General features: G+C 38.7%; 1 protein-coding gene across 1 annotated transcript in view; it reads left to right on the forward strand.

The window, feature by feature from the left end:
• Nucleotides 1-12250, forward strand: part of ACTN2 (actinin alpha 2) — a 68944-nt gene that overhangs the window by 36546 nt on the left and 20148 nt on the right. The window contains exons 7-12 of the mRNA XM_027657265.1: nt 1103-1184; nt 4496-4581; nt 6022-6114; nt 7063-7293; nt 8379-8526; nt 10082-10232. Coding sequence (XP_027513066.1) covers nt 1103-1184; nt 4496-4581; nt 6022-6114; nt 7063-7293; nt 8379-8526; nt 10082-10232 — 791 coding nt within the window. The remainder of the gene's footprint in view (nt 1-1102; nt 1185-4495; nt 4582-6021; nt 6115-7062; nt 7294-8378; nt 8527-10081; nt 10233-12250) is intronic.

The raw sequence follows: 12250 nt of genomic DNA on the forward strand, positions 1-12250 counted from the left end.
AGTTTTTTAAAAAAGGATGGGTGATGGAGATCTCCAATAATTCAGAAGCTGCCGTGATTTTAAAGAAGTGCTTTAGCAGTGGAGCACTGTTTACTGATGGACTTAGTACCAAGCACACAAATATGAGGTGCTCATCACTCATTCATAAGCAAAGTGTTTTAACCTAGTCAATAGGTCTCACTTAGATTTACTGTATTTTTTACTTTGCTTTTCTGTGTCCTGTTTTCCCAGCCTCTCTCTGTAGACATGGGCATTGTTCAGACTGGTCAATACTTCACCAGTTTGCAAATATGTGAAAATAATAATAGCATTTATGGCATGAACTGCCATTTCTCATAGGGTGTTTTCCCTCCAAGCTGATATGGGAAGGCTCCCTTAGTGGTAGGCCCAATCTGACATACTTTTGCATTGTCAGCAACACCTGTCTGTAGTGTAAGACATGAAATGTCTGCTGTCTGTCTGAACTGTGCTCACTGTTTCCTTTTTTCTTTCCTTCGAAAACCAAAGTCTCAAAATCAGAGGAAGTGCTTGAATTTCCATGGCTCTAAAATTCAGTTTATAGAGGCATTGCATATTTTTATGTCCAAGCCCAAACTAGCAAGTTTTGTTCCTCCTGGAGAACTGTTCTGTCTGTGCTTGCTGCTTCTCATGCGTTCACCTGACCAATAGAGAACTCAGAAGTCATATCCCTGTAATATACTGTTGGGTATAAGTTGGGTAAAAAATAGGCAGGACTAACTTTGTTTTGAATGATCTAGTTTAGCCTGCTGGACCAGTGGCCTTTACTGTATGTATTGCTGCTGTACTTAATTCAGAATTAGCCGAGAATTATGAGTGCACACCGCACACAATATCTACGTTCCTCTCCAGAATATGTTTGCCACAGAGTCCTAGTGGTAGATAATAGCCTATTAAAGTTTTCTTTGAAAAGTATAGCAGCAGATAGACCAAAAGTTCATATACCTAGACTCTGCTTTTTGAAGAACAGTAGTTGTGAATGCAGTTTACAGTTTGGAAAACCAGAATACGTTTTATTACCTACTGTAGTTTTGCTTCAAAGAAAAACTTCTATCTTTGACTCAAACTTTTTTCTTTAATGCAGGATGACCCCATAGGAAATATCAACCTTGCCATGGAAATTGCTGAAAAGCATTTGGATATTCCAAAGATGCTGGATGCAGAAGGTGAGGGTTATATCTTACTTGTTTGTGTTGCTTATAAGCAGGACACAGTGATATTTTTTTTAATCTAGCAAGTTTTCAACATTTCTTCTACATAAATCATAATGTAGCAATCTACTTTGTTGTCAAGTAATATTTTCCTTCTTTTTCCCCATGCATTGGATAATTTCCCTCACTTTTTTCTTTGTTACTGGTTGTTTGTTATCATTTGCATTTATTATACTACTTTGAACCCTAACCTCAGCACATGGCCCCACTGTGATAATTGAGGTAGAATGCAGAATCAAGTTAATCCTTGCCTTTAAGTAATTAAAATCTAAGTTTAATAAAGGTAAATACAACTGTTAGCAGCTCAAAGCATATTCACTATGTAAAATGTTTAACTGAGAGGACCAGAAATACAAATGGAAGTACAAAACTTTCAGAATACCTGAAACACATACTGCATCTGAAAGAGAGGTAGGTTGAGGGAAGCATTTTTTTGGTTTACTTTTTTGTAAACTTTTTGCAGTGATAGTTTTAACAAATAGTTTGTGTATCTCCAATAATTTTTAGTTTCCTGAATTTTTTCAAGACAACCGAACTTTTGTACTCTAGGCAAAAAATGCTGCCAAAATACTGGAATTTGCCTACAGTAGTTCAAAGCGTTCATCTCCAAGAATGGAGACTCTGTTCTGCTGGCTTGTCAGTAGAGCAATGATAACACAGGAATTATCCAGAGCACTCAGCTGGCTATGTCTGTTCCTCTTGAAGTCTTCGGTAGGAAAGTTAGGCAGGATGATTTGGAAAATCGAGATTGTAACCTCTTCGTTGAAGAGTGGTTTCACTTTCATGCTTCAAAATAAATTGTTTCCATATTTTGAATTGCAATTCCCCTTTCAAGCACCATCAATTATTTTTCTCTGAAACACTGTGCAAGGAATAAACAGAGAAGTGCTGCCTTCTCACCATTGAGCAGTTCCCACTTTCCTCATTTTTTTCCCCTCTTCATAGTCTATATAAGAAACCCTTTATTTTCCTCACCAGAGTTTCTGCACATTCTAGCCCTTATCTTACTATTTTCCTTTTGGAAGGGGCAGAGGAAATGAAATTATATTTCTTCTAATACCCTCTAAGTATTCATGGTTGCTTTTTATTCTCTTTTCTTCCAGCTTGTTATCAGTGGAAGCTTTGCAAAGTTTTGTTCACAGCTATGTAAAGTAGATGTAAAATCAGTAAATACATTGGTCCTGAACTTAGAAATCTCACTGTTAATATTAGAAATTGTCACCTCATTCCTGGGTCTTTTCATGTTCGTATCTTCCCACTCCTTACATTGACAGGAATCCTTGCAGCTTGCACTAGAATCATTCATTGCTCAGCCATAATTGTTGTAAACCTACCTTTTTCTGCCTTTCTCTGTTACTCATTGAAAAGGTCAATTTTTACCCATGTACCCTTACCTTGATTGCACCCACTGTATATTTTCATTCTTTCCTGCCATAATGGGAGCAAAGATATCAGCCAGCCAAGCCAAACTCTCCTGTGATTTATGCTATTAACTAAAAAGATGGGCTGGCACAGGGATTACAAAACTGTTACTATCCAAGCTTTTCTTAGCACAAAATGTATTTCTGGACTGCAGGACTTCTATGGGTTTCCAATATATTTCAGTACCTCATCAGCTACAGGGTCCCTGTGCTGATACACACTGTATGCATTTCTGTTTTGTGACTGTCAGTGGCTGTGTTTAACTCTGGAATAATTCTAGTGATTTAGATGAAGTTGCTTTGGAGTGGCAGTGAAGCTGAACCCAGTAGATCTGCCAGCCATGCCATCTGCTTGGAAGTTTCCACAAACCAGAAGGTAGCAATACCCTTCTGTACAGTCTCAGCCTTCAGATGTTTTGCCATTTCAGAGAGAGTTGTATCTTTTGCATTTACTGACTCCTAAAGCTCAAGTGGCTTTGCACTGATAACAGCAAACAGATGCAACCTGAATAATGGTGTATTTATCTGGAATCCTTGCAGCACTGAGGTGGCACCATTAGCATAATCAGATGAAAGTACCTTGTGAGAATTTCTGAGCAGTTAACCCTCTTCTCTCTACACAGATGTAGTAAACACTGCCAGACCTGATGAAAGAACCATTATGACTTATGTTTCCTGTTACTACCATGCATTTGCTGGTGCTCAGAAGGTGAGATTGTAGATGGATCAGATCTCATCCTTCACCTTCTGTCTTGTTTCTTTCAGCAATTTTTCCTTTTCTGGTCATTTCCTTGCTAGTTACTAGAACAGCATCTTAGAGCTGAGCTCGTATCCTGTTGCCTGATTTTCACTGTGAACCACTGTCTTAGTAGAGCCAGTAGTAGTCTATCCATTTGTTCCATAGAAACAAACCTTCTTGTCTCATCTTTCTGTATATTTACTAATAATATCCAGTAGGTTTTTGACAGCTGTTTACTGAATGGGATAGAGGACGATACCCTCTTTAAATATTGTGTGCATTCATTTGAAGCACCATTAAAAATGCAAAATGAAAATAAGCTCATAGTGAAAAAACAATTTCAATAGCAGAATGCTATCCTTCTCTCTGCTGGATATTATTTCTGCTATAGATGTCCAAATCATCATAACAGATGCTCAGAAAATAAACCCTTCTCTTATGCTTTCAGGATTGTTTTTAAAATGTTAAATGCTTAATAGTAAGTACAAACAGCAATATAAAATGATGCTACTATGCAAAACAGACACAGAAACATACACAGACATCTCAGACGAGCTCTGGAATTGTGTCCTAAAGAAAAGAAGGAAAATTTTAAAAAGCAAGGCACTTCGGAGTTGGGCATACATCAGGTATTGGCAGTGTAAAGAATACTGATATATAATGCTGAAGTTATTACTAATCCACATGCAACTTCCAGAGAATGTCTCCTCAGATCAAAATGTAGTCTGTCTTTCCTGTGTCTAAGTCAACCCCCCCCACACACACATTCTAAGTCATTAGACATATGCATATCAGCCATAAGCAGACAGTCCTGGTAAAATTGTGGTCGCTCCCCCTCTGACAATACTGCAGGATCAAGCTTATTAAAAAAAAAAAAGTCCTCCTCTTCATAAGAGCTTACAATGAATTTTTAGTGCACATTTTATTCTGTCAGCACCTGTCAATCTAACACTAAATTTATTACAGCTTCTTGGAGTTTCTAGAATTCAGAGCTATGGACAAGAAAACAGTCAGAATGACATAGAGTTGTACATTTATTTATTCATCCTGTTTTCTGCTCCTCGATTCTCTTTTTGCTTTGTTTCAATTTCTCCCCCATCTTGTAGATATTGTGAACACTCCCAAACCTGATGAGAGAGCTATCATGACATATGTGTCCTGCTTCTACCATGCTTTTGCTGGAGCAGAGCAGGTATTAATCAATTGTCCCTTCAGGTTGCTGTGTTTTTGATTGGTTTGTTTCACATTTCCACTTGTTTATTAAAAAAAAATCCTAATTTAGTACTATGTGGTTTTAATTAACAATTGCAAGTACTACTTGAGCACTAATACTTGATTTTAACCAGCTCTCTAACCTTAGTTAAATGTTGTGTAGCAAGTTAACTTATAAAGACTACTTCAGAAAAACTGCATTTGAAGATACTGTAAAATGGAGTTGTTGCTTGTTGCTACAACAATATCTTATGCATTTGCTGCATAAAGGAATGTTTGATATTTGGAGATTGAGACTATTCTAGACTTACTCGTGCTGAGTAGTAATTTAGGGCTAGATTTTCAAAGATGACTAAAGGTGCAGAAAGGCACAGAAGACATCCAACACAGTATTTGTTTCTGCTTCCCACAGAAGCCAACAGAATTATTCGTGGATCAAAGTACTGCATAAAAGGCATGAACATCAGCAGCAGACCTGTCATACAGGATGGGATTCTCACTTATAAATGTGGCATTTCCCACTGTTCTGCTTCATACTTTTCTAGCCTACAAATGGACATAACCCAACTTAATGTGAAAAAAACCCAACAAACCCTTAAAAAAGTAGTTGATATTTTTCCTAGATCCTCAGGATTTAATTTCCTGTCCTGTCTGGTAGGTCACCTACACCTTACCACAGCACAGCTCTACTGTTGCACCCTCTCGCTTCTCATTATGAAGGTTTTGCTATTCAAGCAAAAGGGGAATTCCAAATACTCTGTAATACAGGAGTCTACACAGATATTTGTTTGCCTAAATGTACTCCAGGGTCACATTTGTATGAAAGTATAGCTCTGTGATCTCAAACTACTAATGTAAATTTTAAATATGGCAGAACTGCACCCTGCCTTCACATATAAGTTTGTCATGAGGCATGAAAAGATTTGCTGTCGGTGGTTGAGCTGCATTTTTTCTCAAGGGTATATCTACATATGATGTGCAGATATAAAGTGGTCTGAGACTCCTGAATTCCATGTGGTATCTTTCCAGTGTGGCTAACAAATCTAATACTTTTTTGGTGTGATTTTAAAAAAATAACCTAATAGAGATCTCTAAGAATGGCCTAAGTTGTCTTTGAAAAGAAAAGGTTTATTAGACAACTGTAATGACAGTTCAAAATTTCCCCTTGTGCAATAAGACTTTGTTGTACAACAAGGGGATGGACTTCTGTGCTGACCTGTGCCTTATTCAGGCCATTGAAATCTATGACTGCAGAAGAAGGGGAAATGAATATCTAAGTAACCTAGGAGCATGAATCAACAACTATAAAAGAATGTGATTTTTTCATTTGCAGCAGCCATGTCCTCTCTCTTTCTCCAAGGCTAGACCTTTCTCAGAATGTGTTTATGACTATGTCCTGTTTATTCGCTGTGTTTTACAGGCTGAGACTGCAGCTAACCGGATCTGTAAGGTGCTTGCTGTGAATCAGGAAAATGAGAGGTTGATGGAAGAGTATGAGAGACTAGCAAGTGAGGTAAAGATGCTGTATCTGTGATGTGGTGACAATGAACTACTGAAAGCTGAAAGATACATGCACGCTCTGGAAGAGTGGAGACACTATGAGTGTAAATCTCACAGTGGCAGGGTACAAAGCCCAGCTGCCCAAGATGTTAAGGTTTAGGTGACTCCTTTGCCACAGACTTCCTGTGTGACCTCCAGCAAGTCAGTCAGTCTTGTTAACATGCCCAAAAGGTGTTTCAAGGACTGTCATGTCTGCCCCAAGACCAGGCTTCTTGTCTCTGTAATCTTCAAAGATAGCCATCCTTGGCCACATGTGGAACATATCATATCCTGTCACTCCAAGCAAGCCCATTGGCTTTGTGTACTGCAAAGCACACCTGGGGGGGGGGTCTGTCAGGGTGTTCACAATTCACCTGTGAGCACAGACAGCAGATGAATGAAGAGGGAGGCACACTGTGCTCCTCCTGTCCTTTCTTGGGAAATGGCAAATCTGAGTCAGAATTACAGATTTATAGTGAACAAGTGAGAGCACTCTTGTCTTTTATGCATAACCTGCAAAAACATACTGAGATCACAGCACTACTGTCTGTGTCTACATTGGCACTAAAGGACATGAGAGTCAAGATTTTTATTTGACCTGAGTTACTTGGCTGGTTTCTGTCCTGATCCCATCACTTTTGAAAAGTGGCAAGTGATTTTGGGTAATTCATATTTTGAGTGTGTTCATCTTTCTGAAAACTGGGCTATTTCTAGAAATACATAGAATATCTGGGCAAGTTAGTTAGAAAAGTATTGTTCAGCTTTGAAAATCTTGTGGTTACTCACCATTAAGGCATCAATTCCAACAGAAGTCAATAATGTTAAAATGGAACAAAGTAATTAAGATTTGTGTGTTCGATATAATCTTTATTTGGTTGCTTTTCCATTGCCTTTGTATGAATTGTTTGTGTTGGTTTGAAAGCTTTTAGAATGGATTCGCCGGACAATTCCTTGGCTGGAAAACAGGACTCCAGAAAAAACAATGCAGGCTATGCAGAAAAAATTAGAGGATTTCCGGGACTACCGCCGCAAACACAAACCTCCCAAAGTCCAAGAGAAATGTCAACTGGAGATCAATTTCAACACCCTGCAGACAAAACTGAGAATCAGCAATCGTCCAGCTTTCATGCCATCAGAGGGGAAGATGGTTTCAGTAAGTAAAGGAGGCATCAATATTCTGTTCACTTTATCAATGATCCCCCAAAAATGTCAACGTGAAGGTTTGATGTTTAGAAACATCAGTCTGTTGCACTTTTGCGACACCAAACCACCCTTTTGACATACTTCCTTTCATTCTAGAATCTTCCTTTCTATTAAGCATGCTCCTGCCTCTTTGAAGGCTTTCCTAAGAACAAATTGTCTTGAGATGCAAGATGGGAATGTTATCAATACTTCTCTGTCAGTGAGGACAAATATTGTTTATGTAAGCAAAACTCACAGTGGTTTCACTGACATTTTAGTCACCAGACCTACAGAAACTGAGATTGCTCAATGTATGTTTCTGCTTTTTTCTCCTTTTAAAAATTCTATTGCCTTCTTTTCTTATGTCTGTGAAGATAAGTATAGTCAGTACCAAGAATCTCCATCTGCTGATAAATGCTGTAATTTGACTGTGGGTCAAAACATTTCCAGTGGAATATAGCAAACCTGGTTTTGTACTCTGTTCTATCATTGTGTTTTGGTTGTTCATAAACAAATGATTGCACTATCTGAAAGAAGCCATTGTCCACCCCCCAAATGCAGGAAATTATGGGCTCTGTTACTTCAGATTCCCACTTACACCTTTGAGTTTCTCAGGAAGCTCACAAAACTTTGTGCACCACAGAAACTGGTAAGATAAGCACCAAATCTTCTTGATACTAATTGTTTTGCTATTGTCAACTTGTGAAAGCAAAGCACTTTTATTTTGATAACAGATAGGTATGTAATAAAAGAACACACACATTGTAAAATGGGAGATAAAAACAATATATCATGAAGACATTCCAAGCTGTGCTTGGAATTTGTGCAGGGGCTCCTTTCATGAACCCAGCTGAATACAAGCCGCTTTTTGAAGCAGGTGTCTGGACTGAAAGACTTCCTGAGCTGCCCAACAACATTATCTATGATCCACGAGTTTACAAAATCTGGACATAAAACCTTCTCTTTTTCAAGCCAAATCATGAATGAATCAGAAATCTGTAAATTTAGATAGAGATTATAGTTTCATCCCCTCTCTTCCATGTATTCTCTTCACAGGATATTGCCGGTGCTTGGCAGAGACTTGAACAAGCTGAGAAAGGCTATGAAGAGTGGCTGCTGAATGAAATACGACGACTGGAAAGACTTGAACACTTGGCTGAGAAATTTAGGCAGAAGGCTTCCACTCACGAACAGTGGGCATATGGTGAGCAGAGATGGCTTTTAACATTTTTAGTGTTTTAATGTTCAAAGTCGAACTGCCAATGCTGAGTATTTGCTAGCCAGGAACTCACTAATAAGTAGTTTGGATGATTTTAGAAACGTAAAATAATAACAGATAAAATGTCCGGTTTTGTTGACTGTAGTTGTGATCCTAAGTTGTTGGCCTGTTGCTAATGAAATGTAACTGTAAAAATCATACTTGAGGTAGTGATTCAAACAAATGGAATATTTGGCATTTGAATATTACCATTACTGCTCATGTATTCCTATGAATTTGTACAGAGCAATCCAACCAGAAATGCAGTGACAGCACCTGTTAAGTGTGAAATTATTAACAGAGGTATTCCAAGTTGATTCTTATTCGGCCATCGTGATGTTTTGAATAGTCCACATAAACTATATGATAATGGACTCATTTCTGCTTTGCTCCAAACCCCATTTATAGTTCTGGGTTTTAATGGTAACCTAACCTTATGTGTGGTTGTAACAGCTATAAGACCATACAGTGGCATTTAGTTTTGTTGGGGACTAGTAAACATGGATCTGCTCAATCATCCTATTGTTTGCCCTGACAACTGTCTTCCTGCTTCTGCCATGCTTTTTCCAGCTAGATTCTTTTCACACTGTGAGAATAAACCAGTCCATCCTGTAATGCAGTTGCTGGAAGCGCACAAGGCTAGAAATGGCTGCCAAGCCGATACTAGAAGGGAAACTACAGTGTTTGTTAGCCCTGAGAGCCTATTTTATGAGCATAAACTACTCATGGTGACAAATTATAGCCGCTGTGCAGGGAAAACTTCACTTAAGCTGGCACATAGCAAGTGAAACAATAGTTGTGTCTGGCTCTAGAATTCATGGAGCTGTGTAATGCTATGTGGTGAGCTGCAGCTGTAGGGCCTGTCTGTGTGGATTCAGTTGTGCAACACAGGAGCTACTCAGGAGCAGTATTTCAGTTTCTACTTACTCTTTGCTTCTCTAGCCTTTTGTAAATAGGTTGGCATTTTCCACTTCAAATTCAGTATTGGATACAAAAGGCAGTCACACATCTCAGGGTTTTTTGGGTTTGGTTTTTTTTACGTGCTGAAACGAATAATGAATTGAAGGCAGAACATAAAAAAGAATAACATATTGTTAGTAAGAGTGAAGCTGAGCATAGCAGTGAGATTTCTGGTTTCATAAGTCTATTCGTAAGTCTATTCTACAAAAGACTTATCACAATGGTTTAGAGATCCAGTTTTTGCTAATATACCATTTTTATGCCAGTTTCTCCAGCAATTTCTCCAGCAATACTCACTATTTTAAACCAGTATAAACAGCCTATGAGAAAATCCAGAAAATACTGTGAGATCTTTAAAACTATATGTTTCTAATTAACACTGTTGGGCTGATAATTTGCTGCTGAATTTCAGTGGGGTTGGGATTTCATCTCATACATACGATTTTTCACCATGCCTGAGTTTAAAAAGTTGATTAAATTTGCAATTTTTCTAACAAATAAATTAGTGAAAAATGAGTAATATTTTAATTTCCTCTTTCAGGCAAAGAGCAGACCTTACTTCAGAAGGATTATGAATCTGCTTCTCTGACAGAAGTCCGTGCCATGTTAAGGAAACATGAAGCTTTTGAGAGCGATTTGGCTGCTCACCAAGATAGGGTGGAACAGATCGCTGCCATTGCCCAGGAGCTGAAGTATGTTCCATTTAAAGGCTTGCAGCTGCTGACATTTAACTTTGCGATAAACTCTTTCCAATGAATTTGATAGTGTCATAGGTACCAACCTAAGAATTCCAGAGATAGCTTCATAAGTATATTATCTGAGCTGGTCACTGAGACCTTTCCCTCATCTCCCCCTTGCCCCCAACCAAATATAGATATTCAACTGACCAAAATTATTTGAAAACAAACATTTTCAACTTGACTTAACAGTAATCTTCTAGCATTAGTTCTGCTGATGAGTCCATTGTGTGTTGATGGGAACCCTGGAGGTGTTTATTTCACAGTTCATATGGTCTGCTGAGAGGTACTGGCTTTGAGTTATTTAACTTAGAGAATAATTCCACTTACACAAATTACAGATCCATCTTCACAAGTATATTGGTCTTTTCAAAGGGTTTCACATCCGCAAATTATAGCAGTGGGTAATGCACTGACTTTCTTGAAGATTTGTCTCTAGTATGTTTATTTTCACAAACACTTCATATTATATTGCAAGTGCCATTGTCTCCATTTTACAGAAAGGACAGTGGGGCATATGGAAACTAAATAAATTGCTCATTGTCACACAAAAAATCAAGCACACACAAGGCTCTTCATAGCAGAGCTAGAGTTTTCACCCACAGTTCTATCAACTTAGCCAGAGGACCAACTCTTACTCAGCCAGCATACTATGCCCAGAGAAAACACAACCAGAGCTGAGAACAACTCTGCAACACATTCAGGTTACATCTATATCGTTGACATCAGCTATATAGGTCGGGGATGTGAAAAGTCAAGGCTCCTGACTGACTCCTTATGGCAACAAAGTCCTGAGTGCTGTTCAGGTTGGTCTGGCTAAACTCTGCTTGCTGGTGGAGCTTGCTTTTGTTTGTGGGAAGGTTGTTAATTCACCTGCATGAAACACAGCTTTGTCAGCAAAGCTCTGCCCACACTGACAGGACTGTAGTATTATTACATACTGATGTTCCTTTTCTGGTCAAGTCATCTTGGTGTATACACCAAGATAAGCACATTCAATTTTATCCCCTTATGCAGTTAATTGCACTAGTTTTGTACTGTAAATCAGTGGTGCCACTCCTGGTCTTAGCAATTTGGCACTTACTTAAATTCCTTCTTCACCCGCAGTATAAATCTGTAAAGCCAGCAGGAACAAATGTGCAGTAGTGGTCGAAACAGGAGCCAAGATCAAAATTCTCAGATTCCTGCCCTTGGCTTCAGCTCTCCAGGTTCCAGTTTCTCATCTTGAACAGGCAAAACACTTACTGCTTAGAAACCAAGTGTTAAAAACATGCTCTCTTTTCACTTTGCAAGGGTCATGACTCATAAACAGCTCCATATTCATTAACAATTTAAAAATCAGAGACTTGTCTAAAATGTAGTTCATACCTGTACTTACAATTACACATACAGTAATTGTGTAATTCAAAGGGATTTAGAAGAAAAATCCTATCTTCAAGATTATTTAAAGGATGAAAAGAAAGCACAGGGGCAGAGTAAGTACTTGTTTTCAGTTAATATGTGAAAGAAATCTGAATAATACAGAGAATGGAGATTGCACCGAGTATGTGAGCTTATGAAACACCTTCTGGTATGCCTTGATCTCCGTTGTGGAGTTATTTCATAGAATCATAGAATGGCTTGGAAGGGTCTTAAAGGGTCTTAAAGATCATCTAGTTCCAATCCCCCTGCAATGGGCAGGGACACATTCCACTAGACCTGGCTACTCAGAGCTCCATCCAAATTGGCCTTAAACATGTCCAGGGATGGGGCAGCCGCAGCTTCTCCAGGCAACCTGTTCCAGTACCTCATCACCCTCACAGTAAGGAATCTATGCCTAATATACAGTCTAAACCTATCTTCTTTCCATTTAAAGCCATTCCCCCTTGTCCTTTCAAAAGTCCCTTTCCAGCTCTCTTGTGGGCCCCTTTTAGGTACTGAGAGGCTGCAATAAAGTCTCCTCAGAACATTCTTTTCTACAGGCTGGACAGCCC

Source organism: Corapipo altera, unplaced genomic scaffold, assembly GCF_003945725.1.
Source record: "Corapipo altera isolate COAL_440 unplaced genomic scaffold, ASM394572v1 2c, whole genome shotgun sequence".
In the NCBI taxonomy this organism is placed as follows: domain Eukaryota; kingdom Metazoa; phylum Chordata; class Aves; order Passeriformes; family Pipridae; genus Corapipo; species Corapipo altera.